At 34.3% G+C, this 23,814-nt stretch overlaps 2 protein-coding genes and 1 pseudogene across 3 annotated transcripts; 1 reads left to right on the top strand and 2 right to left on the bottom strand.

Moving 5' to 3' along the window:
• Nucleotides 1-2,011: 2,011 nt before the first annotated feature.
• On the top strand, nucleotides 2,012-3,521 carry LOC146165689 (guanine nucleotide-binding protein G(I)/G(S)/G(O) subunit gamma-7 pseudogene; annotated as a pseudogene). Its single transcript, XR_014494561.1, has 2 exons — nucleotides 2,012-2,073; nucleotides 2,710-3,521. The product of XR_014494561.1 is annotated as a guanine nucleotide-binding protein G(I)/G(S)/G(O) subunit gamma-7 pseudogene (transcript).
• A 5,019-nt stretch (nucleotides 3,522-8,540) lies between these two features.
• On the bottom strand, nucleotides 8,541-22,017 carry LOC146165688 (protein NEDD1-like). Its single transcript, XM_083381431.1, has 13 exons — nucleotides 21,892-22,017; nucleotides 21,415-21,539; nucleotides 20,908-20,979; nucleotides 20,231-20,371; nucleotides 18,808-18,997; nucleotides 16,646-16,829; nucleotides 15,818-16,010; nucleotides 15,277-15,373; nucleotides 14,744-14,818; nucleotides 13,816-14,064; nucleotides 12,598-12,918; nucleotides 11,543-11,714; nucleotides 8,541-10,525 (listed from the first exon to the last, which is right to left on the bottom strand). Exons 1-13 carry the CDS (start codon nucleotides 21,902-21,904, stop codon nucleotides 10,348-10,350), a joined length of 2,010 nt encoding a protein of 669 aa, XP_083237557.1. The 5' UTR covers nucleotides 21,905-22,017; the 3' UTR covers nucleotides 8,541-10,347.
• Nucleotides 21,982-23,633, bottom strand: LOC146165687 (putative tRNA pseudouridine synthase tag-124). Its single transcript, XM_083381432.1, has one exon. It carries the CDS (start codon nucleotides 23,609-23,611, stop codon nucleotides 22,070-22,072), a length of 1,542 nt encoding a protein of 513 aa, XP_083237558.1. The 5' UTR covers nucleotides 23,612-23,633; the 3' UTR covers nucleotides 21,982-22,069.
• Between the last annotated feature and the right edge of the window lie 181 nt (nucleotides 23,634-23,814).

Genomic DNA, 23,814 nt, shown 5'->3' with positions numbered 1-23,814 from the left:
TTTAGAAAGCTTTGGATGTGAATATAATAATGAGATATTTGCTGCATAGGATGGACCGTAATGCATTTGCAATGGTAGAACTGCTGTTGTTGTTGACCAAAGTGGTTGTCAGCTGAAGCGGCAGCAAGTTTAGTAACTTTAGTTTAATTTTTGTAAGTTATGAGTTTTTCTTCCAAATTAAGTGAAGTGACGACAAATATTGGACAGATTATTGCGGCTAATAAACCATCAATGCTAATGTACTAACTTTTTAATAAGATTTTACAAAATATCGTTAACAGTAAAAGTTGTGTGGTTTAACACAGGGCGAAAATGATATAATTTATTTAATTTATATAGAACTTTTTTAGTTATTTTTGAAAGTTTTGTATTTTAATAAGTTCCTGTAATTCACTAACAATACTTTTTAAAGCCGTATTTGTGTCATTCTTAACCTGGAAAACAGGTGGAACGGTTCAGCGACAATTTTATTGCAATGTTGACAAACTTAAGTCAATTGTCTGTTGTCTGATAAAGCACGATCGTGCGAAAGCGTGTCAACATAGTATATAATTTATCCTTAAACAGTGGCACCTTATTTACTGACTAACCAAATGGCAAGAGTTTTGCAGTGAAAGTATTTGAAAAAATTAAAATAACTGCTTCAAACATAAAAACAAAATTATGCGAAAATAATATTAATTAAAAAAACGTCGAAGCTTTTAATGCCTGAAACGCGCAATACAAGGTGCTAAGAAAGCCACTGTACGCTCACATTGACAGACATGTGTCAGTATAGAATCCAGGCGGTAACGTGAATGACAATTATAAATAATGTTGAAAGCCTGTATCCGTCATCCAGCGTGCGATACACTGCACATTTTGCCCCATAAATAATAGTTTGGTGGGCTTGGAAAAATAATAATATGTAAATTATTCGAACAGTGCACAGTAACTTTCCGAACACCTCCTAATATCGGTTCGCGCAGGGCTCGAAACACTAATTAAGCTGTCATTTCGAACCCTGTCTCCAACCACTAACACCTAGAACCACCGACGTCGAGCGATCGACCTTGCGTGACGTCATAAAGCCCAATTTTGTCTGACAGGGAAGGGGGGATCGATAGGGGAGGGAAGGAGCAATTCCTTGGGGTGCGAATTGCGGATGGCAGATGGTTGTTGTAAGAAAGTGACAGCAGTTATGGGAATATTCTTTACATTGTTAAGAATATCTATTTGTCTTTATACATACATATGATTGTTTTTGTTTTTTTAATGAATTTCGAAGCCAAAAAGATCGTGTATATCAACATTATCTTGATAAAAAAGTTTCGATACGAACTTGTATCCTCATCATGTAATGTGACTCAATATATCCAAACCTCACTTATAAAAGGTAGAGCGCATATTACAGTCTGTGCATAGTGTACCTAACACTTCTGTAACATGATTGACAACCAAAAAAGTAAATACTGTAATTTCTATATTTGAATAAAAGCAAAATTTTATAAGATGGTTAGACGTGGTTGGCGAATAATTTTTGCTGCAATGTTGTTGTTTTTGTAACAGTGATGTAAGACTATCAACTTCAAAAATAATTTGCGCATTACGGTTTTGTATGATGTGTTGTGTGTATTGCGATCTGTTAGAGCCATTGTAGCGGATTATGTGGAACACGAAATATTGCGCACATGAGTCGTGGTTTATCACTTATTTGATGGACACAAAATGTTCTTTTTATCGTGGTAGTTATATTTCTAAATATACAATACCTAGTTTAGCAGGGCTATATCACAGTATATGCCCATATGCATTACCTGTAAATATGCTGTTGCTACCAGGCATAGTATATTTAAAATCGGTTTGTCTGGCATATATTTCTCAAACCATCGTTTCGGCTTACTATACGGCAAGCCTTCGTCAGGGACTGACACACAAAGCCAACAGGACGCTTATTACCTGTGGGTTACATGTCTCAGTATACAAGTACACAATCCCTCTTAATGGATTACTAACAGCGTTTCTATTGTTTAGGATCTAGTTGTTAAAATTCTGTTTTTATGGAATAAAGCCGTACCGGACCAAATTCACAAGGTGAGTGGTAAAAACTGAAACTTTTATAATTTGAGCCAATAGTTTTAAGTAAAACGCAGTACGGCATGGGTTGCTTTTAATGGCTGAAATACCTATAATGATTGGTATTGGACAAGAAATGACCTGATTCGATCCACTGCCCCATTTCTCTTCGAATATTGACTAAACATTGCATTTTATAAAAAAATATTCGAAGAGATTTATAAAAAACTTTGTAGGCTTTTGAAGACATGAACAGTATAAATGTCGTGGTTAACAATAGTTTTAAGACTGTCTTTTAACGGAACTTACTAAACACACACAAGCTTGACTATTTTTCGCAGAATTCTGCCACAAATCGAACTATGTAAATTATGTTTGGCCTAACCTCACAGAACAACTTGTAAATAACTCAAAAAACAACGTTTTTGCGGAATTGCAGTGCAAATAAAAGGATGTAAAACAAGTTAGGCCGGGTAAAGCAAGTCTTCTTAAAAAAAACTCAAATATCAACTTTTTTCCGCCGGAATTCACTACATTAAATAAACAAATGTAAAATATTGGTCGAATAAAAGACATGCCAACTCAAAAACCCTCAAAAATGCAACTTCGCAGGATTCTAGTACAAAAGGATCAAAAACAACCTTTTTTACGCAGGATTCTACTACAGCAAATGGCCAGCAACAACAAAGCAATGAGAGACCTCGAAAAACAACTTGAACAGCTTCGTCAGGAGAACAGCACCGAACGCATCCCGGTGTCACAGTCGTGCAAGGAACTGCTCAACTACTGCGACTCGCACATCAATGATGACTACTTCCTCTGCAAGACGGAGAAGACAAACCCTTTCAAGGACACCAAAGGCCCCTGCATGATCCTGTGAACTTTTTTCATGACTCATTGGCACTATACTTTTTGCTGACGCGCCATTTTTACGTCACTATTTGGTCCCCGTCGGTATTTTGTGAATTTTTTTCGTTCTCGTGTAAAAAGGACCGCGTTTTTTCAGGTTGTGTTATATTGAACAATGTTTTTTTTTAACTTGCCCCCATTTCAACATTTTACGAAGTTTAGATCGAATTAACACTTCCCATTAAAATTAAGCTGTTATCCCTTATAACTAAACAGTGCCACCTTATTTCCACATTTATAATTAGGCAAATACGTCAATCAACAAAGATTACTAAAAGTAAATATCTTTGCAGTTATACAAGTTTCTACGTTTTAGAAAAAAGCACGGCGTTTTTTTAACATTCATCTTTTCTGTGTACTTAAAACCCGTCTTATTGTAACTTAAAGACCCCAACAAATGTTTCTTCAAGATGTTTCTATGATTTCCACGTGCTTCTTGATGTTCGTGTTTATAAGGAAACTTGACCAAGCTACAAATTTGCACTTTACAATTCCGCGTTTTGTTTTTTAGACTTCCGTTACACAGAATCAGCAATAAGTTTAACTACAACAGTAATACTCCAGTTCCCTGCGAATGATTATTGCGCTTGTATCAAAATTAAACAAAACTAAACCTAATCTGTAACAAATGTAAACTTTAGAAAAGACAAAATGCACTCATATAGTTCTTAGAGAAGATACACAAGACCCAAACTCGAAAAAAGATAACTAAACTAATAAAACGCTTAGAAAAGAAAATCTATATTTATACTTATTTCTTAGAGTAAATAATCTCAACTTCTTTTAGAGAAGAAAAACATCGATCAACGTCCTGTGAAAATTTATTTCGTTTAAACCCTTTTAGCAAAACCAAACAATAAAGAGTCTCATAAAATCTGTAACAAACAAATCTAAACTTTTAATATCTTAGAAAACAAAAACTAGACTTACGTAATTTCTAAAGAAAAAACAGCCTTTAGCTTTGGTACTTCAAAGTAGCAAAATAAAATTAATAAATAGGCAGCGAAAGGTCGCACGATGGACACTTAGAGTGCCAAAAGCAACCCTAGTGAAAACTTTAAGAGTGTACAAGCAGACTTATCTACGGATGTGTTATTTTGGATTGGCTGTTAAACTATATTAAAAAATCTAAAATTTAAAAAACAAAAAGGTGCCATAATGTTTCGGGCGTAATGATTTTGACACCGAAGATATTTTTCTGTTTTAATAGGCGAAATGTTCACCCCTCAATTAAAACATGCAAAACGTTCACAATGTTTACAAAATCAGACGCAAATTTTACTGAAGCACTTAATTAGTAAAGCACCAAAGTCAAATTCGAAATATATTAAAACTGTAGGAAAAATGACAAACTACTTGTACTTGCTCAACAGCGCCACCTTACGAGTGATCACAAAATCGTTATAGCGCCACCAAGCGACGACATTGATTACGCCCATTTTTATGAAAAGTTAAAATTTTGCCGGTTGAGGAGGTCCATAAGCAAATAAACCACTTGGAATGTGGCTAAATTTAATTACCGCTAACTTTTCATTGGACCACTAAGTTCATATCACTTCAAGCAAAACAAACCGGATCGCGTTGATACGACAATTTGGTCTAATTAAACCAGGTGTCCCAACCTGCGGTTCGCGTACAGCTGGTGGTACGAGAGGGTTTTCAGGTGGTACGCGAGTAGCTTCTGATTTATTTCACAAAAAAATGGATTCACAACTTTATATTTTATTTATCTGTTTTTTTACAAAAAAAATTTCCCGAAGCCTATTCATTGTTACGTAACTATCCCTGTTGTTTCGTACCATTACGATCTTAAAATACAGGTCACTGAGGTCATTTCAATTGTCAACAAGGAGCACAGTTGCTTTAAAAAGCTGTTTAACGCTGTGGCGTTAAATTTGTCAAACGTTTGCTCTTGATAAATATCATCAACTGTTTGATAGCTTAAGCTACAAATAGCGTTACATAATGCTATTCTAGGCTAAAAATAGATCGGAGTAAAATGTTCAATAACAGTTACATGGATGGTACGCGAGATCGTGAAAAGGTTGGGCACCCCTGAATTAAACAAATGTGTGTACCTGTTTATTGTTCCAATAATTAAAGTGTGTATTGTCATGATACCTAGTGATATGCCAGAAAGTACTACAAAATATATGTTAAAATACGACATTACTGTAAGAAAACTTAAAATCTACACAAACAATTGACTTTTTAAGTTAAATAACAAAAAAACATGAAATTTTAACCAGTCTGCAAAAAGCTAGGCTGCTTTTCGTTGCTAAAATGTGAAACAAAACAGCTGGCTCCGTGTTTAGGTCAACCGTTTTAACGTCCTGTCGCAACAATAATCTTGTTAATACACCCCTGACCTGCCTATAATTGTTAGCGGAACCCCAGCAATCACTTTATAACACAAAGACCGCGACAGTCTTCGCGTTTATTTATCATATTTCTTATTACAGATATTTCGGGCTAAAAATATATATATTTAAAACATACTATAGTGACCGTTTTTTTATTATACTTAAACTGAAACTGCTATGTTCATTAGTAGCAAGGTATTTTATAAACACATTACATGACAAATAACTACAAATTGTCGACAAAGGTACTGTGCAAGGAAAAAAACTAAAATACAAATTACAGTTAATTAAAAAAGAAATACCAGGTGTAATTAGTACACCGAAAAGCCATCGCAGACTCACCGAATCTGTCGATCAATGATGCAAGCAAGGCAGGCTAGAAAAACAACTATACTATTGATACGTAGCCATACTCGTAGGCCAGAGAACAGCTTCAGAAGGGCTAGATTGTTACACACTTATGTGTATATATATAGTGGGTATATCTTGCACAAGGTATAATTGTAATATTTGTGTTGTAAATTAAGCGCAAGCCAATTAGAACAGCCCGCGGAAGCACTATGCGTGTATTAGGTCGGTTGTACTGAGTGGCAGGCCACACACAGAACACCCGGTCATGCTGCTGTTTTGGCAACCTGGCATACTAAAACCTTCTTCCCTTGGATGTGTGCGATCGATAAGAAGCGAAACACAGCACAGAGAGACGTTTCTAACCTGCGGCTCTTCTGCCCGATGTAAGGCTGTCGCGTTGTTGAGAGAAGGTATGCAAACATTATTTTGGAGTCACCAGTCAAGGCTGAAACTGTAAAGTTAGTTTTTTTAAACCTTGTTTTTCTTAAATTTTGAGTTAATTTTAAGCGTACGATGATGTTGCTTGAATAGTTTGTAAAAGTGTTACGTTTTATCAAGGGTGTATTCTGTAAAGAAGGTATTTACAATCTACCAACATTAAATTGGAGTCAACAGTAAAGACAAAAATGTTTAGTTACATAAAGGTATTTTTTATCTAATTAAAGGTAGTCTCTGATTTGTCGTTAATTTGTAGGTTTTTTAGGCGTACTATATTGTCGTTTGTTTATAAAACTGTATCAGTGGAAGTTAAATTATTTAGAGAATGCATCTATAGATATTAAGTTTTGAGGAGAAATGTAAAACGCAGTAAGTTAACAAAACATTCTTCACAAAGATCAGGACTAATGTCAAAGTTAGATATACTATTGGATGTAAATACGTATATTCCGCTTGTAATTACATCATCAGTGTTGCATTTCAGTGAATTTATTGATTGTCGTCATTCAATTAAAAAAAACAAAAAAAACAACAACATTTTATAAACATTCACTTCTAAATGTTTTTTTGCTGTTGTATTGAGACCTTACCTTGCTTTTCTTGATTTTTCAGGTTCTTGTGCGGGTGCAATAATGCTGTTAATCTATTGGTTTGATCAGTAAACGCATTTTCGCTTTAAATTGTATAAACAGAAGCAGAAGCCAAATCTACTGATCCATTTCTACAGCAATTATTCAACAACAACTGGCAAACAATCCCATTGTTATTGAACAATCAGCGCTGATTGTTGCGTCATGGAGGCAAGTAATAATGAGGGCGGGAAACGTGAAGGACATGGACAGAGACCAGTAAATGGCGAAATTGAACTGATTAGTACAAGTCAAGCTTGCAAGGATTTAATCAACTATTGCCAAACTCACGCACATGAGGATTATTTGTTTCACCGAACTGGCACCAACCCGTACAAAGAAAAACGAAAGATGTGCAGCATTTTGTAAGACTACAAGAACCAAAACTACAACGCCAGGGTGTTTTAAAAATTTTATCACGCTAGCGTTGCCCTGAGGCTATGTGTAGTTTGATTTTAAAAGTACATTCCAGTAGTCGCGACATAAATTGTAGGTTGGCCGCCCAACACATCTCCAAAGGCTTCTTCTTGCTGACTTATCGGCAAAATAATCGATATGACTTAAATATCGATCGGTGATTAGCAAGGTCTCTGATCAGTCAATGATAAGAATTTCGCAATCTTAAAGCCAACTTATTATATCCCTTTGAAATGTGCTGTCTGTATGTATCATTTCTCGACTGGCGTTGTTTAATTTTGTTTTGAATATTTTGAGCATTATTTTAAGATTTTATCGACTGTTTTTCGCGTTGCAGTGTTTTACCATCTCAATGTATTGTATTTGATTCGTGAGCGTTTTTTTTAAATCAAATAAAATCCATGAGTAATAACTTGCCAACAATATAACTTCAAAAAAATCTGCACTCAGCTGCTGGTTTATTTCCAGTAGTTTGCAGGACTTTTGGAAACTCTTACAGTTTATCCACGTTTAAAGTATTCCGTCAGTGACAATATGACTCACGCCGTCCTTTGTAAATTATTTATACTTGTTACAGGGAATAGAGCGAATATTACGACGGCATATTCATACCAGCATATTCCACATTACTATCATACCACATTGTATTTTAGTTTTGAACTGCGTGTAATTTTACCGACGTTTTAAATGCATCTGTTATTCATTTTATCGCCACTGCTAAATAATTAAAAAGCAACTGGACTGTACTTTTAATGGAATTGTTGACCGAAATGACCGTGCATTAAATATTAAAGCTCCAAAAATGGATGTCATTTACTTTTTGTGTTGTTTTTGGTGATAGAACCAGCAGTAATTTCACTGTTAGCCTAATAAACGTAAAGCTCATATTTTTTGGAATAAGCAATATAAGAATTGCCCCATATATTTTATAAGGTTTTGACTTTATGTAACCCGAACAACAATAGCAGGTCTACTTTGTAGCTGTTAGAAGGTCCACTTTTATTGCGTGTTAGTTTCTTGTGGTACAGAATATGTCGAAGTCAAATTAACTGCTATTTTATTCGGACTTTTTGCGCCTTTTAACAAATGATTTACTTCTCCTGTTACTGTAAAGACTGTTTTTGCAGACAAAATGACAAAATTAGAAGCTATTGTGCGCACAATATATTTATGTCTGCTGGGAGAAACAAGACAGACGTTCCTGTGTATTTAGATCTCGTAAACCCAATAACCATCTCGCGCCATATTTGGAAGCAGCTTTACCATTTCCCGCCACTTTCCATTGTCCACCTTTTAAATCATAACAACAATTATGACGTCACTTTCAGGAGGCACGCTTTTAAATTTTTCAAATTTAATTACAAAAATGCGACGAAATAGAAAAGGATAAAGACACTTTCAAGGCAAAAGGCACAATCGCGTCGCGAGCACCGTAAACGAAGGCCACTACGTCACAATAACAGGCTGTTACGTCATAAAGCACTACCATTGATAAGGCGCTTAATAATGCGATGGGTGGTAATAAAGCGGGGGTTAAGGTCATGGAAAGGTCACAACAACTGAATGAGGTTGTTGTGTGGGAACGGTGTTACCAGAAAGCACAGGGCATGTTTAAAGCAGCAAATATGAAGTTTGTGCGAAGATTGTGAGCAGTCGGACTTATTATTTGTGCAAAATGTTTAATTTAAGTTAATCCAATAAAAAACATTCCGCAAAGATGTAAACAAAAAGTTAAGAAAGAATTTGTATTAATTAGGCATTTTTCTAACGTTAATACCGCTCTGTTGTATTATTTCTCACTCATAGGAAATCACTGTGCTTGGTTAACCAGTGAATAGGGCTGTAAATTTCGCAGTCACAACCAAACCGGACTTTGTTAAATTACGAAAATGATCGTACATATTTATGCAACTTTCACATTTTAGGCGAACTTGGACCACACTGTGTAACGTTTAGAGAGTTAAAAAACGAATATTTGAGATTTTTAATCAAACTCATTGTATTTACCGAGATTTTAAAAAGAATAAATAAGGAAAAATGTGCTTTAATGCCAAACACTTTATAAAACGCATCTAGAAGCCTGTTTTAACAGAACCTTGTGTAGCACAGGCCTGTTCAATCAACAAAGCAACAATAAATCGATAATGTGATCACAATCCGCATTGTGACCATTCTCCGTCACAATGCTCGCCTCTCTACGTCACAAACCACAGGCTTGTCACCAGTTTATGACGTCAAGCGTGGCGGCCAACAATCGAGTTCTAGAATGAGGCGAATGGGATTATATTATTATTATGACGAAATAATTGGATTGTTGTGTTTTGGAACTTGCGCAAAATTAAACAATATACCCTGTTACGTCATAATAAGCGCCCGAATAATGCAAACAATGGGTCATTTTTTGAACTAAAAAACTTGCATTTATTAATGGATATAATTTTAACCAAATTAATGATATATTTAGATTCACATAACTAATGTGGTGGCCAGTACATTTTGTCTGAATACAACTTTTTTCAGTGTTTTTGAAAAATGTTTGAACCAGGGCTTGTGAAACTGAAGGTCACTCAACTAGGTCAACAATAAATCGTACTTTTTCTCCATTTATGGTCGTCATGAATACTTAAGGCAAAATTTAATCCATTCTACCATAATTGAGATTTGAAGATCGTGAATTCCTGGTTTAAACAACAACGCGGTTTCACATTATGGTAAAGAGGTAAAACATTTGTAAAACAAGTAGGGATGTCCGATAATATCGGATCGGAACCGATACCCGATGCCAGTGGAAGTATCGGTGATCTTCCGATAATTGTTTTATTTGTGCATTGCGATTCAATTTAGAGTTTTTATCAAAAGGTAAATTTTTGAGATTAAATTACATTTAAATTTAATAAATAGGCTTTCCAACGCAAAAGCAAATATCGGTATATTCTATAAAAAATAGATTTTATTAATTCTATGAAAAAATATTTATTTCGCTTATTTGACCATAGTGATGACGTCATGGTTTATCGGATCATTTTGCGCAAAATTTCGGGTTTCGGGAAAAAATACCAAGTATCGGATAACCCTTGTGACTTGCTACAACCATGTGAGCTAACTCGACCAAAAACACATCAAAAAAAACGACAACTGAAAGACCCAAAATGGCGACCAAACGAGCGACCACCGCGTGCGACAACCTAAAACGTCCTCCTTAGTCTTTCGTTCTCCTCCTTCAATCTTTCGACCTCCTGAAGAAGTTGCTCGTTGATCCCGCATCTTTGCTCCTGGATCAGAGTCCGGATGGTGTCTTCCTGCTGGAGGAAGAGCTTCACCATCACAGTCATCATCTCGTTCGTCTGGGATCGAAGCTCGTCACTAGAGGGAAGCAAAAGAGCAGTGATGGGATTTTGATTTAACTCAATTCGCGGTTTAGAAAAGTTGCTTAGAAACAGCTCAAAATTCACCCCTAAGTACATCACTAACTGTCCAAATAATTTCAACCCTAGCCCATTTTCTAATCCCACCCATTACCCACCAATAACCTCAAACAGAGTATAACGGTCTGGTGGCAAAACAGCGGCGCCGTTAGTTCCTCGACACCAAAACGGCCGATGCGAGGCCGATGGCCCCCAATCGACCCATACCCTCTCCATACAGTTTCAGGCGTTATTCTGGCAATTTAGGCTTTTTTTCTGATGAATTTAGGACTTTTCCGACATGCTTATGTCTTATTCCGACGATTTTAGTTCTGATTTCGTCGTAGATATTACTCCGTATATGTCGTTGGCCTAGAGGCAAATGACTTACATTAATGTTAAATGTTTTATTCAAAAACATTTTTGTAAAAAACATTCTTTACCTCGATTATATTTTTGGGGGGTTTTTATGCAAATTATTGCTTGGAAAAGAATAAATTTAGTAATTTCAATAGTAACATATATGTTTAATACCAATGACTTGACTTGGACTTGACTCGTAAATACAAACGGCTAGCATTTGTGCAGCAGTTTTTATCTTTTGTTTTTTACGGCTTGCTCTTAAGAAATCTCTTACTGCTTGCGCAAAGATGTTGGTTTCACTAGAGATTTTTCTATTTTATGCCACAATTTTTTTTGTTCAGCATCATGCAAAATTAATATGCAGAAGAAAAGTTAAAAAAGTATATATAGGTGGGTAAACTGAAGTGTTATTTGGATTTTACTTTCTATTAACTTAAATTATTACTTTATTTCAGCTATTTAAACAATCGGTATCGATTATCGGTCGGTAATAATATAAAAGTGTATCGGTCAAAAAGTATCGGTCGATTTCTAATTTTAGCCTTACCCTTATAAAAACAACTTTATCGCGCTTTGAAGCGATCCGATACATTAATTATCGGACACAACTCACCCCATCTCGTCGACAAGTTCCTTCACCGTATGACGTAAGTACTCGGCCTGGTACTGGAACGCTGTGACGTCACCACTGTTGCCGCCAGCAACCGCCGTCGACACGCTCGACTGGTCGCCGACGGATGAGAGCTCGGTTTGTGTGACGTCAGATGGAACGCGCGAAGCAGAGTCTGTTATGCATTATGACGTCATATAAATGCCATCGGTATTGTAATAGTTGTCGTCTTATTATATATTTATTTTAAACATTTTAAAATTGTTGCTGAACTTTGTTATGCAAGTGAGAGTTAACGTTTTAATGTAAATAACTCTTGCAACTAATTCTGTATTTTTAAAGACATTCTATTGCTTATTTACCAGTTTCTATAAGAGGCGTTATTATTGTAATGGCTGCAGTTATATTTTCATCATTTCAGAGGTCTTTAAAAGTTTTATTAGTTTTTAATATTTTAAAATTGTTACTTGACTTTAATAAGGAAGAGTGGATGACAGTTTTAATGTAAATAACTCTTGCAACTAATTCTGCATTTATAAAGACCTTTACCTTTGGTAAAAACGGGGCCCGCCTCTACAGCCTGTATTTCTTTTTCTCTAGAGCAGGTCTTTTTTTTCCTTTAATAAGTTGGTCGTAGGGGTGTCATACAACTAATCCACCCACAATACGTGGTTGGAAGTATTCAACCACATGCTAGTTCACCTTGACGTTTTACAGTTTGCGGCCTTATTAGTTTCGAAACTTGGTCCTGCGCATGCTTACTCGAGTTACAAACCCGACTCCAGTCTAATACACCGACTCCTTTAAGTCCTCTTTGTAAATGGTCGTATTTGTCCTGTACTAAATAGGTTATTCAGATGGCACTATATAAAGACAAAATGTTTTAAAATTTTGCACAACCGTGCTTTTACATTTATTATTTCTACTTTGACCTGATGAAGCACAGTTGTGCGAAAGCTTGTCAAAAACTTAATACAATTTGCCTTCATACAGTGCCACCAAATTCTCCATTAAATACAACGATCGCAAATCTCTGTTTCCACCACAAATGTACTCACTTGCATCTGACGGGGTCCTCCGTTGTTGAGCGACTTTTGGAACAGAGAGAGTAATAGAAGAAGAAGAGGAAGGAACAATGGGATCAACATCCACAGGAGGCTTCTGCAGTGGTTGCCTGGCAACAGGAACATCCGGGGCGAGCTTGTTCTTGATGACCGGCATCTTCGGATCCTTCTTGCCAGGGGCGGGCTCCTGGGGGAGGTTGTTTGATATTCTTAGGGGGTGCGGGGAGGTGCGCGTGTTGCTCTGCACCCCTGCTGCCACTGGAGTGCGCTGTTTCACACCTATCTTACTCGAAGCGGCGACCGGTGATAGCAGATCTGGGATGCAACGTTTTAAAATTAAGATATTCGCATAAATCTTAAGATATGGCTGGAGGTTGTAGTAATACGTAATAACAATATCAAAGACCTTACAGAAGTAGGTATCATTTTGAACGTGTTGAATGACTCTTTGTTCATAGAAGGTATTGATTGTAAGTGTATATATACCGCTGAGGCAGACGTCCGAAGACGGAAACAAAGAGAAATACACTATCTAAACCGGGTTGTGCGGCGATTAGTAATATTTTTGTTCAACCATTATGCTCCAAAAAATTATGAAAATAAATGTTTTTTGTTGCTTAAGTAACTTTTTTGATGGAGACCCAAAAAGTTAAAAGTTTTGAACACCGATGTACTTTTGTTGGTGTTGAGACACATGTTGGCACCTTAATACACGGTAAAAGTCTGTACTTTATTAACACGTTTAACAAGTATCATGTTGTTATTGATTCAAATTACATTAGACCGATGTTTAATGACCTTTTTATTTAATTCAGACGCATTGGTTAAGAAGAGTGCTTTAGGTACTAACAACAAAATAAATAAATGAAATCATATTGCATCAAAATATATAATACTTTTATTAATTTATATTGCTGTTTATGTTCAAAAAATTCAATAAATAACGACTAAAGTAGGTATTAAACATAAAAATATTTAAAATGCAAAAATATTCCAGATTTAGTAAAAATATCGCCCATATAGAAGTAGGTAGGTTTAAAACCTTTTAAATATCTCTTTATTCATTTTCACAAAACATTTATCTACATCTGTATGGAACCACAACCTCCAGCCATCATGCTCCAAACTTGTTTCCAGACTTGTTAATGAACCAGTTAATCACAAACCTCTCTTGTATTACAGTTATTATCTTTTATTAAAAACACTTCTCACCATCGCAATAAGACCCAACAGTGTCCCTTGATGAAGACAGCACATTCCCGGTGAGATTTGAAAGATGCTGACCCTCTTGTGACATCACAGACATGTTTCCGAACACGTCATCGCGCACAGGTGATATGAGCCCTCCAAGGTCGTCCACATTGTGGTAGTTGAACCTTCCAGCTACACTTGGCGTTGAATTAACGTACTTGGGGGCTGGCGCTGGGGTCTTGCTGTCCAGTGGGTAACCGTTGCTTGGTGCTACAAGTATTTCAAATTGTTACAATCGTTTGCAATAAATGACTGAGGTTTTAAAATAGGTAAAAAACAATAAGGTTTTGCAAAAAGTAAACATTATTGAAGTTTTATAAAAGATAGAAATCATTCAGGTTTTGCAGAACGTAAAAATAATTTAAGCTTGGTGAAAAATCGTTATCTGCGGTAAAAAAGGTAAATAGTTATTCTTTTACAGCAACACTTTTACAGTTAGATTTGAAATAAAATGCAGCGTTTTTTAGTTAAAAGATACCAGACTTTTAAAATACAGCCAAATTTTATGCCTGAAATATAAAATGCTGTTACAGAAACCAAGGTATTTGACTTTGCAAGTCATACATAGACCATATAGATTTACATAATGTTGGCCACATCATAATATGCGCTTTAGGAATTATTTACATATTACATAAAAAATATCTCTATGATTAAGCAATTCACTAACTTAACCAAAATTTTGCATTACTACAAAATAAAAATAAAATTATCCCTTAATTTGAAAAAAAGATTTATGTAATTATAAATATAGAACTGTTTAACAAAACCAAAAATATGTTTGAAAATAAAACGTTTGAACAAAACTAGAGATTTTGGTGTTAGTCTTTTTAATAATACAAAGCTTTTTATTGCAGTAAAGTAGTAGCTGACGAGCAATTGTACCAACCTCCATTTATTTGTTGTTTTTGTGTAGCTGGTGTTTCCATGATTTTAGGTTCAAAATCACCCCTTCCATGCCGTTCTGCAGTAATACAATGGAAAAATCAAAATCTGACCCAAATAAGTAGCGATACTATCACTTGGTATTGGGTATCGGTGCTAATCCAATATTATTATTAGGCACCTCTGGTTGCAATACAGCAAACATAAAACTTTATTAGGACTTTTTATGTTTATTAGTTCCAAACTCACATGCAAAGGATTAAAATACAGACTAATACAAATAGTATAGTGTAAAAAAAAATATTAATTAAATATTGATTAACAGACAGGCCAGTGGTAAAAATAACAAGTATACCAAGGAGTATTTACTACTGCCACAAAAATTTGTTTATTTAAGCATTAAATCATATTCCTCTAGCATTATTTCCTAATTTTTCATGAAACTGATGGCAAGAATTACTATTACTTAAAAGTAAATCATTTGAGTGGCATAGTGTTAATATAAACATATTACTTTATTTGTTAAAAAAAACTTACTGTCAGTATTTACAGCTTTTCTGACCAAAGGCGTTTCTTCCCCGATTAAACGTGAATCTTGTCCGTTTTGGGTTTTGCGACTTTTGGATTTTTTCACCTTAAAAAAATTAAAAAAAATTAGGTCCAGTGTAGAGTATAAACAACAAACCAATGCATAACACAGTGACATTGTTTTAATGTTCTGATTAAACAATATTATGCTTTGTTGATATCACAATGATTTGGAATTAAAAGTTAAACATTGTTTAACAGTAGGATTTGTGTGTAATTTCCTATGTGAAAAAAGGATATAAATCACAATATAATTAAAATATTTTTTTTTGTCATTTTTTTTGGTATAGTATAATGGATTTATTGCATTAAAAAAAGTTAATAAAAGGTTGCCAAAATACAACCATACAATTAAGAGAAACAACATTAAAATATTGAACAAAAAACATCTTTTAACAATGATTTAGTTGCTCTCTGAAAATAACTCAAAATGTTTTACGTATTTATAAAATATTCATAAGCAAATAGTAGATGAATGCTTATATCTTACCTTGATAATATTTTCACAGACAAGTTTTTGCACCGAAGTTGTGTGTGCCGCAACGTCCTTGACTGCATGACTCAGCGAACGAAGGTCAAACTGGTATATTTTGCCGAGCGATGACCCAGCAAAAAGTGAAACTCCATCGTGGACAAAAGTTACTGAGGTCAAAGGTTGATCTACGACGGTCTTGTTGATAACTCTGTATCAATATAAAATAACTGATTATCTGCTAATTAAATCTATATAACTAAAAACAATCAAGACATAAATGTACTCGGAAAACATCACACATTACTTTCAGTCACACCATTTGTAACAACTGTTTCTTTCTTTTGTTCTCAATATTGCATTTATTTAATTTTAATGTTTATCTTCTTGCCTAATAATTTTTATTAAATTTATAAAAACTTAATATTTTTCAGGTTTATTCAGAGGAGATGCACCAAAAAACATTGATTAAAACCTTATCTATAGAAATTACTGCAATTTTACGATTTTCAATTTTTTGTATCAACATCGGACTTCTTAAACTGAAGCTAGCATGCAAGATGCGTGGTTATAAACCAAGTTAATGTTACAAAAACAATTTATAAGAAATAGCTGTAATGAATAGCATAGCGATAAAATCTATCACAGTCAATGCTAAACTGTTACTTTTCTGTGTGTACTTTAAAGTGGTAAAACTAATCACGATTTTGTAAACCACATACTTTGACTTTGGTTAAGAAAATGATGCTACTTTAAATATTATCGGGGACAAATTTAAATCGTTATATAAAAACTGGTGTTAGGTAAGAGTTAAACTCACGCCCTTCGTAACTAGCCACCACTTACTTGTGTCTTTTAACGTCATAAACAACCAGGTGTTTATCAAGTCCTACAGAAGCGAAGATTAGATCGTTGAAGTGGGAAAATGAAAATGACATTGCCGGTGCTTTGTGGACTTCAATAAAGTTGTGGTAAGTTGTTTGCTGCAGTGAGTCCCATAATGTAACACTTCCATCGTCCAATGCCATCCCTGTGTATAGTATATACATTAAATTTTTAAGTCTGCTTTTTGTAGGTGTTAAAAGTACAGAACATCGAGTAGAGAGAGAATTATTTAAATTTTGCAATGGCGCTTTTATAGTGAGCCCTCAAAACCATGGGAATACCCAGGACTGGGGAACTGGGCCTTGCAGAGTACTACATTCAGAACTGATAATAGCCGACAGTGAGATACTTGCTAACAATTTATTGTGCGTTTATTAATTATATCACACAAATATGAGTGGATTGCTAAATATGCACACTATTTTGGTTGCGTTAATGGGGAAATACAGCCATGAGGTTGGAGCCAGATTCCGGATTCCGAGGTCGGATTTACCATTAGATTTTGTCCAGAGTCGGACTCATTTGTTTTAAATCAACTCCGCAGCTCTGGTCTTAACAAAAGTTAACATAGCCTTGCTTGTTATATGGCTAAGTATAGTGTATCTTAATGGCTAAAATAATATAAATTTGTGGTTTAATATTGATTGAATCACAAATTAGCTTAAAACTTGTATATTTACTTTAATGCAGGGGTTCTTAAACTGGGGTCCATGAACCACATGGGGGTGCGTGAATCAGTTTTAGTGGGTCTACAAAGGCCTAATTGAAATATTAGTGTAAATTTAAGAAGTAATCATTTTTTCAAAGAAAGCAGTTTAATTAATAACTAAACGACTTTGCACTGAATGTATTTAGACTCCATTTCACTTTCACATTTTTTTAGACCGAAATCAACAGATTTATAAAGTTCATTTGTATTGTGACGTCAATTTATAACGCCATTTTTTGAAAAAAATTGCCTATCTGGTCCACGCAACGTCAAAAAAATTTTAGGGGTCTGCGGTGAAAAAAGTTTAAGAACCCCTGCTTTAATGTAAATAACAATATTTAATTCGGAACAACATGCAAAAATAATCTCATTTACTTATATAAAGCTAAAAAAAGTTTTTTTTTCTAGTTAAAAAAAAGATAATTAATAACTGTCAAAGTTATTTTGTAAAAGCAACTGCGTTTTAATTTGTAAATAATTTTATCAATTTGTACATTTAGTGTGAACTCATCTGTTTAAATATGAAGAAAACCAAACAGAAAACGAACTATCGGCAGCACATAAATATGTATGTGCTTGGTAATAGGTTCACTATTTAGAGGCTTATTACTGTACAAACAAGTTTAACAAGCCATTCACAAGATCCAGCCTATAACAACAATACATTATGAATAGATGGTTAACCAAGGACAGATTACTAGAAGAAGATTAACTGCATTTATAAATAGGGGTAAAGTCACTTTGTTGACCAAAATAAGGATGTCTGAAAAACCAATTCCAACAAAACATTTACACAACAACATATTGTGAGATGTAGGTAGACCTTCAATATACTGAAAAATCTTGGAAATAAGGACGCTATGGCAGCCCTTTTTATCTTACATTCCTAAAAATTGGTAAAATAGTAAGATTTTTAATATTTTTATTTAAAATAACAGACAAGAAGTAAATAACAAGTTTAAGTTACTAAAAACATTTGATTTAAACAGTCAATAAAACAGGAACACAATTAATTCTTTTATAAAATTGCGTTCTTTTGATCAATTGTGTTTCATCAGGACAACGCAAGTAAAGCAAAAAATTAATTAGGTTGCCAATTGTGCAGCTTTGTATTAAGCTTTAGAGCAGGGGTTCTTACATTTTTATGTTGCATCCATTTGACATAAATATTGAAACTTGCACCCCAATTTGCTTTCACTGTCAATTTCAAACATAGAATGGCCTGCATTAAATATCCAATTAGCCAATGTGTCATGTTAATATAAATATGAAACTGACAATACAAAGGGCTCAAAATGTAGGTAGTTAGGTATTTTAAGTCCATTGTGCCCCCTCGCTTACCTCCCAAACTCTGCTTTAGAATGAGATATCTTTACAGTTATCAAAAATATTAATAAGCTTTAAATCTGTTTACCCAACAGTGAATGTTTCCACGGTGAGAAAACCATCGACCTGACTGCGTGACCTTTTGAACTCATCTGGGGTTGCATTGTGACATCAGAATTAAGGTTCCTTATCACTACACTGCCTTTGTTGCTACCACTTGCGATGTACGTCTCTGTGTCGTTTAAAGCGATGCAAGTGATCGGGTTTTTATGAGTGTCCTGAAAATCACAACAAAATAACATTTAAATATTATAAAATGTGATGAGAAATATGATAGTTAGTATTTTTTAGGGTTGGCAAGCCTGTCAATTGACCGGCCAAATACAGTCCGGTCAATTGACCGCGCTTTATTTAACCAGTCAAATACTCATATTAGATTCAATTGTTGTAAATTTGAGTTTTTAATAATCCTGGTTATAACTTTTTATAACAATTTAAATATGAAATGGTAGGTTTACCTGATGCAAACACATGTTCTGTGGTAATAAAGTGTTTGTAATAGCAAAGTAGATTTATTTATTTAGAATAAATGCAGGTATATGAAGAATCGCGTTTGTCATAAAAGAAAATACTAGTTGGGGTATACCACAATCTGAGGCAACCTAGAAATTTAGAAGAACCAAATGCTTTATCTCCTATGGACCCTGGTGATGATTTAGAACAGTGTGGTCCAACTGCAGGCCCTTGGCCCACGAGTTACGTTTTTTTGGCCCGCGAACTGATAGTCAGCTTTGCTTCCATCTAGCAATATCACTTCAATATTTGTTACTGTAATTGACAAAAAAAACTTTATGAATGATCCTTTGTGATTTGTAGCACCACTAAGCAAAAGTGTATAGTACATATAGTTATTTTGAAACCTTACGGTTAACATTGCATTGATTAATTTGAAGTGGATTGGAAGAAAATCATCATTTATTGAATTAAAAAAGCTTCCTTTTTTTTAAATTATGTTATTAATTTTAAGATTAATTAAAAAAATAACTGAAATTAGTTGCAAGAGCAAATAGTTTAGTTTTGTTTACTTTTTAGTTTGCAAGACCACACAAATTAGGCAAATAGTACTCTGTTACCAACTCATTTAAACTATTTTTTTATTAAACTGTAAGATAGCTTAACCAGGTAATTTCTATAACCAACATAACTAGACAATACAGTTTGTAATACTGTATTTCCGCAGGTCATTTTATTTGTATTCAAGACTACTTTTAAAAATTTACAACACAGGTGGCAGGTGAAATGCGAAACTGCGCGCATTAAATCACACATGGTCTTTGGTATTTCGAAATACTACATTACAAATACAGTCGTGGTTCAAGACCTAATCATTTTAGAAAGTCAAGATTTTTTCTGTGTAAATTTGTACAAATTCCACAACTTTTCATGCTTGTTTAAATATTTCAACGGTTATTAAACAAGTAAAAAATTGGAAACTGAGTAATTTTTTTCACCTTGTATGCTTTGCGTAGCTTTCCACTTTCTCTGTCCCATACATTTACATCTCCAGCGACGCCGGCCGAATAAATCTTCTTTCCACTCGGAGATAATTTCACACAAGTTTGACTTTCACCCAACGCACACTCACATACAACCTGAGCAAGACACAGTTGTCACATTGGTTAGGGATTTTAAAATACAAGGGATTCATTTTAAGTATTTGTAGTCATTTACAAATAACCAATGAGAAGCACTAAATGGATTTAAATCATACTGTTATAAACTATAAAAAAAGAATACATAAATGGTATCCTTACCTAATTATTAGCAATTAAATGAGGTTTAACTTGAATAATTAAAAAAAAATGACATTTTTTGCAAAAGTTTAAATTTAGTATTTTATAACAATAATAAAATACACTATATATTGCTTAATAAGCCCTTTAGGGTAAATCCCCACCTGTTAAGAAACATTGATATAAGGTTTGCCAGGATAAGCTTGCAAAAACACATAAAAAGGTAAAAACTTATTTGCATAATTTCTCTACTTATCAACCTTATAATAATTTGTTTTAGTTTCAAAGCAGCCTTCAGAAAGAAAAATATTTGAACTAATTTAAATTGGTTAAAACTTAACAAATCAGTAATAGTCTATTAAATACGGTAATGTCTTTAACAATTAGAAGTTTACCTTCGGTTTGTCAACATGTTTCCAATCACAGACTGAAACTTTATCCCCAACAGATGAGGTGCTGCAAATTATCTGCAGCAATAAAAGTACAAAGTTATACACTTGTTATGTATCAGATTTAACATGTAACTTTAATCACCAGTTAATTTATATTACCATAAAATTGGACTTGAGGTTAAATAACTTGAAATACAACATTAATACGATGCAAGATATTACCAGCAAAATAGTTTTGTTTTATAGTTTATTTCATAAAAAAATTAGCACAAAAAAATTGCCAAGAACTAGTATATTATTTATCTAAAAAATAGTATATACTAACAGCATATCTTTGTCATAGTAATTTGTTTTTTAAAATATAGCACAGTTTATGCAAACACCTATACCTTTAAAAAAAGGATTAAATTTTTAACCAAAACCGACTTATAATACTCCATATAAATGTATATATATTTATACATTAATTTTTTGTACACATACATTTCAAACAAACTCATGCATTATTACCGAGTTATCGCTCGACCAGCAAACATCCTTCACATTTCCCTTATGGTGGTTGTACTGCTTTACAACTTGTAATGTTGAAGCATCCCATAACTTTATGTTCTCACCAGCCGATGCAAATATTGTTCCTGTGAAAACGAGATAATAAAATTCCCAACAACCTTCAAAAATGGAATCTAAAAGGATTTATATTTTATGAGGGTTGAGATGGAATTAAAATTTCGCCAGTCGGTTAACTATTTACCATAAAGCCCTCACCCTGACAAAATTACAATTGATAAAATTACAATTTCCAAATTTCCTAAGAATTATTTTGAGTTAACCTGCCTTTCTATTTCTGTTACATAACTTATATAAACTGCAACATATCAACAAATTAAGACCTTCAGTGATCTGAGAGCATCAACCAATTTTAGCTAAAAAAAAAAATTTTATTGGTACAAAATCTCAACCTTGTTCATAAGTACAGCAAATGTTTACCTGATTCTGGCATAGTAGCAGCAAGTTTCAAACAATTATATGCATTTTCATTAATTTAGACTCATTACACTCACAGGTTATACATCTGTAGAATAAAAACACAAAATTGATTCAAAAATTTTAAAAGACAAGTTTAACTAGAAGCCTAGAGCGGCATAATTTAGAAAAACGCAAAAACTCAATCTCCTTTAATAATTTTGCAAGGTTGTGTTTCTTGTGATGGTGAATGCATTCGTTTGCGATCCAATGTCGCAAGATGTTCTTCCACAGATTTGCATTTCGTGCGTTCGAGCACTTTTTTATAAACCTTATGTTGAAGCGAGCATGGCTGTTTGAGGAATGTGTAGTTCACTCCATGAGCAGAACATTGCTCTCCGACAGAGCTGTTCAAATCTTTGATAGTGGAACTTTCTTGATCATTTACCCCCATAAAACCCCCAACTTCACCCGATAAAGTTGTTTCCGTTTCGTTTTCCAAAGTGTCGACAAGTTTTTTCACCATAACGGTTTTAATTGCCAAATCACTCCAGTAGTTTTGGAAGTGAGCAAGAAGTCGTACGGCGGTTAAGCGATCCAACTTAAAAACAAGCTTCTTAAACTGTGCGTCAAACAAAACAAGAGGATACGCCGGTGATAAATCGTAAGCCGGTCGTCCTGGGTATTTCTCGATGTCGAGCAATCCTGAGACTAACTCCGGTTCTTCTTTTCCCATTCCGACTAGAAACAAAACCGACATCATTTGACGAACTTGGTGATAAAGAAATCCTGATGCAGAAATCGTTGCGCAGCAAATCGAGTACATATCATCTCCGCTAACACGTTTAACCGAAAACTCATAAATCCTTCGGACAAAAGTCTTGCAGCTGGAAAGATTAAGTTTGCAGAAGTTTCTGAAATCGTGAAGTCCACACAAAAGTGAGCCGGCTTGGTTCATTTTGTCAATATCAAGTTTTCCTAGTGGGAAGTAGTAATTGTAAACACGATGCTTGCAATTCCATCGAGCAGAGAATGTTTGATCAACTGGAGTCCAACCTAACACACGAATTTCTGGAGGCAGGACTTGGTTTAACATCAACACAAAGTCAAAATCTGGAATATCTTGATCAATTTTTGCTTCTTTTTTTTTTTTTATCTCTTTTGACAGTATTTCTTCTTCAAGATCTGAACCCTGATGATTAGAAGGACTATAGGATGCCTTTTCATCAATTTTCAAACCATTGGATGCTTTATCATCTTTACTTAAATTTATATCTCTCCATTTTGAAACCGAAGGACCCTCGGTAAGTCGTGTTCGAACCAAAACGCTCATAACTTGCGAGAAAGCGCTCACACCTTTGTCCGTTCTTCCACAGCGCGTGAACTTTACAGGAATGTCGTCACCGACAAGTCGAACCTGTCTCAAAGCCGTTTTCAGTATTTTTTCGATTGTGTCATCTAAATCATCATTTTCTTGTAGTCCGTCATAATTCCAACCTAGATACGCAACTTTGAGTGCAATATGTCGATAGTTGCAGTTTTCAAAGTCGATTTTCTTTTTTGTTTTTGCTTTGTTCCGTTTTTTTGGTTGAAATTTATCGAGCATTAGTTGTAAATTGGTCGGAGCCCGCTGCTTTTCGTTTTTAAGAAGTCGATAAGTTCGCTGCAAAGTCCAGTATTTCTCGATTAGCTCTTCTTTTGATAACTGTTGGAGTTCATCTTTCGATATGAATTTTTCAACCATTTTAATCAAACAGTAACTGTTTAAAAATATAAATAACTTCGGATAGGATTAAAAAAGAAAGGGTAAAAAATAAATTGCCTTTTTTTGCTTAAATGTATATATTTTGTAAATAATTGAACTCTATGTAATCAATTAAAGTGATAGACAACAGAATCAGAGTGTTTCTGTACAATTGTTTTCAACACTTATCAAGTTATCCTTTC

This window comes from Ascidiella aspersa, chromosome 2, assembly GCF_963924565.1.
Source record: "Ascidiella aspersa chromosome 2, kaAscAspe10.2, whole genome shotgun sequence".
Lineage (NCBI taxonomy): Eukaryota > Metazoa > Chordata > Ascidiacea > Phlebobranchia > Ascidiidae > Ascidiella > Ascidiella aspersa.
The sequence above is the reverse complement of the archived record's forward strand: the minus strand, read 5'-3'. Positions and strand labels throughout refer to the sequence as shown.

Excerpts from the sequence above, each read along its gene's own strand:
- LOC146165688 (XM_083381431.1), bottom strand. Across the intron at positions 16,830-18,807 it reads GTGGAAACATTCACTGTTGG|GGATGGCATTGGACGATGGA; the intron begins GTAAACAGATTT and ends TACTATACACAG. Across the intron at positions 16,011-16,645 it reads TATGACGTTAAAAGACACAA|AGTTATCAACAAGACCGTCG; the intron begins GTAAGTGGTGGC and ends ATATTGATACAG.
- LOC146165687 (XM_083381432.1), bottom strand. The coding sequence starts at position 23,611 with ATGGTTGAAAAATTCATATCGAAAGATGAACTCCAACAGTTATCAAAA.